This window comes from Nicotiana tabacum, chromosome 5, assembly GCF_000715075.1.
Source record: "Nicotiana tabacum cultivar K326 chromosome 5, ASM71507v2, whole genome shotgun sequence".
Taxonomy (NCBI): domain Eukaryota; kingdom Viridiplantae; phylum Streptophyta; class Magnoliopsida; order Solanales; family Solanaceae; genus Nicotiana; species Nicotiana tabacum.
Genome location: NC_134084.1, coordinates 134583167 through 134585938, shown reverse-complemented (window position 1 = coordinate 134585938; position 2772 = coordinate 134583167). Strand labels below are relative to the sequence as shown.

The 2772-nt window shown below is 38.0% G+C and overlaps 1 protein-coding gene across 1 annotated transcript; it reads right to left on the bottom strand.

Annotated features, from left to right (window-relative positions):
- Positions 1 to 2048: 2048 nt before the first annotated feature.
- LOC107787711 (uncharacterized) lies at positions 2049 to 2402 on the bottom strand. Its single transcript, XM_016609316.2, has one exon. The coding sequence runs from the start codon at positions 2400 to 2402 to the stop codon at positions 2049 to 2051; it is 354 nt and encodes a 117-aa protein (XP_016464802.2).
- Positions 2403 to 2772: the final 370 nt, after the last annotated feature.

Below are 2772 nucleotides of genomic sequence, written 5' to 3'. Positions count from 1 at the left end.
TTTGGAGTAGTTCTTGCGAGGCAAAAATCACGTGCTCACAGATATCCCACAAAAACATGGGGAGTAGATCTTGGTTCAAACTTATCTTTCTGTATTTTGAGAGTGGTAGGAAAGCATAAATAGCCAAAACTTCTGAGATGAGACTAACTTGGTTTCTTTAGGTATAGCAGTTCAAATGGACATTTGGTTTTGAGTGATGAAGAGGGTAGTCTATTTATTAGATAGGTATATGTCAGTATGCACTCTCCCCAATACTGTATGGGCAATTTTGACTGATACAAGAGTGCCCTGGCTATTTCTAACAGGTATTTATGTTTTCTTTCTACCACATCATTTTGTTGTGGTGTATATGGACATGTTTTTTGATGTATAATGCCCTTTGATTGGAAAAATGAGGTGACTTCAAGGCTAGTGAACTCAAGACCATTATCAGTTCTTATGGTCTTGATATTAGTGTTGAATTAGTTTTCTACCATGGCAGGGAAAACCTTGATAGTATGTAGGGCGTTGCTCTTACAGCTTATAAGTGACTCCATGTGGACCTGCAATAATCATCCACAAGGGTGATGAAGTATTTATATTTGTTATGTGTTGTAATATGATATGGACCCCACAAGTCAATGTGTAGTAATTCAAAGACCTTAGTGGTCAGTGTTATTCTTTCTGGGAAAGGTAGCCTGATTTGTCTTGCCATTCGACAAATGGGACAAAGAAAAGGCTATTTGGGTGCAAAATTAACAGGTATAGAGGAAATCCCTTTCATTTTGACAAAAGGCACATATCCTAATCTGTTATGCCACAAAAGATCAAGTAAATGTTCTGTAATATAGGGAACATTAGACAAACAAGAGTCACTTTTATTGCTTGAACTATTTACAAAGTGATGTGAATGTGGAAGAGAGCTACTACTATCACAACTATGAGACATGGTCAATGCAACATGAATAGTAGAAACTAGTTTATTTGTGTTAGCTAATTAAGAAGAAGAAAATGATCTAGATGTGCTGACTACAGAATGTACCTCATTTTATTACTACTAAGACATGGATGGGATGTATTAGAAGAATTAGGGGAAGTTGAACCAGTGTAGTTGCTTGAACAATGTAAGTACATGCCAGTCTTGGCCTTACCAATCTTTAGTGACCTCTTCAGTGAAGGGCCCTATAGAATAATACAAACATATTTCGTGAATACAACAATACAATCAAGCTGAACTGTCAAACAATAGAATGATATCAAATTGAACTTGAAACTAGGAACAAAAAGGACCTTCTTTAGGCTGAATTTAGGACTTAGAACTACATCACCAATCAGTGTCACCTTAACCTTATAGCCATTTGGTAGGTGACTAAATATGGGTTAAACTAAAGTTTTGATATTGGTTGGCAGTGATTTGTTATATGTCATATGGTTTGTGACTCCAGAATCTAGGATCCAAGAGTCAGCATTTGGACTAGAACTATCACATAAATGATGATTAGAATCAAAATGAGTAGAGCATGCCGAGATACCTGCAAAGTTCACAGCTCCTTCATTGATGGTAGTGCTTGTGGATTTGTCTCCTCCTCCTTGAAAGCTTTCCAGGATGCTGAGTAGTTGTCCATATTGTTCTTTGGTCAGACTGTGCATAGTTCGACTCTGTTCCTGATCCTGAGAGACATTTCCATCATTTTTCATTGCAGCGCCCTCACTTGATGACCCAAATATATTTCCTGTAATTCTTCTTCCTTTATTGAACTTGAAATTTTGTGGGAATCCGTGAAGCTTGTAACACTTTTCCTTAGAGTGTCCTGGCCTCTTGTAGTAGTCACAGAATAGCCTAGGTCTATTATTGAGCTGATTCCCCTTATCCACTGTTTGTGTTATTGTTTCCCTATTGAGTATTGTTTGTTCTGAAGTTGTTATTTCCAGGTCCACTTGCATCAAGGTAGCAGAATTCGTTGAAAAATTGTTACTTGGTTTGACTTCCCTTTGTTTCTCCTCTTGAATGAGAATGGAGAAAGCTTGGGCTATTATTGGAAGAGGATTCATCATTAAAATACTTCCTCTCACCACAGTATACACTTGTTAAGCCCCATCAGAAACTGAATCAGCTTTCTATCCTGTTCAGCTTTGTGCATGTTTTCTCTTGCTCCACATGTACATTTGCAAGCACATTTAGCATATATGTTCATCGTGTTGAGTTCCTCCCAGAGTTTCTTCATCTTTGTATAATATCCAGTAATGTCCAAATTCCCTGATTTCAAATCATTTATTTTCTTTTGGAGCTGATACAACTTAGCACCATTAGTTTGATCATACCTGTCCTTCAACTCTTGCCAAAGTTCTTTAGCATCATTAACGTATTGCAAGCTGTCCGCTAGGTCCTTAGATAGTGAGTTTAAGATCCACGGAATCACCATATCATCGCATCGCTCCCATTGGTCGAGGTTAACAGAATCAAGATCTGGTTTCTTATATTTTTCGGTGATGAACCCTAGTTTATTTTTCACGGAGAGTGCTCTGAGGATTCCTCTTCTTCATGATCTATAACCAGTTCCATCAAAGGCTACCAGAACTAACATAGATCCAGCGCTTTCCGATGGATGCATGTACTGCAGACTTGTTGAATCTAGGGTTGTTTTGTCCGTCACCGGGACTTCGTCCTCTCCGGCCATGATTTAGCTCAGCCGAGATGAAATCGTTAGTAGCTAAGATGAATCACTAAGATTAGTCGACTAATTGATCGATTTCTACACATAAAGCCTAATTCCCAAAAACAAAAAATCAATT

Excerpts from the sequence above, each read along its gene's own strand:
- LOC107787711 (XM_016609316.2), bottom strand. The coding sequence starts at position 2,402 with ATGGTGATTCCGTGGATCTTAAACTCACTATCTAAGGACCTAGCGGAC.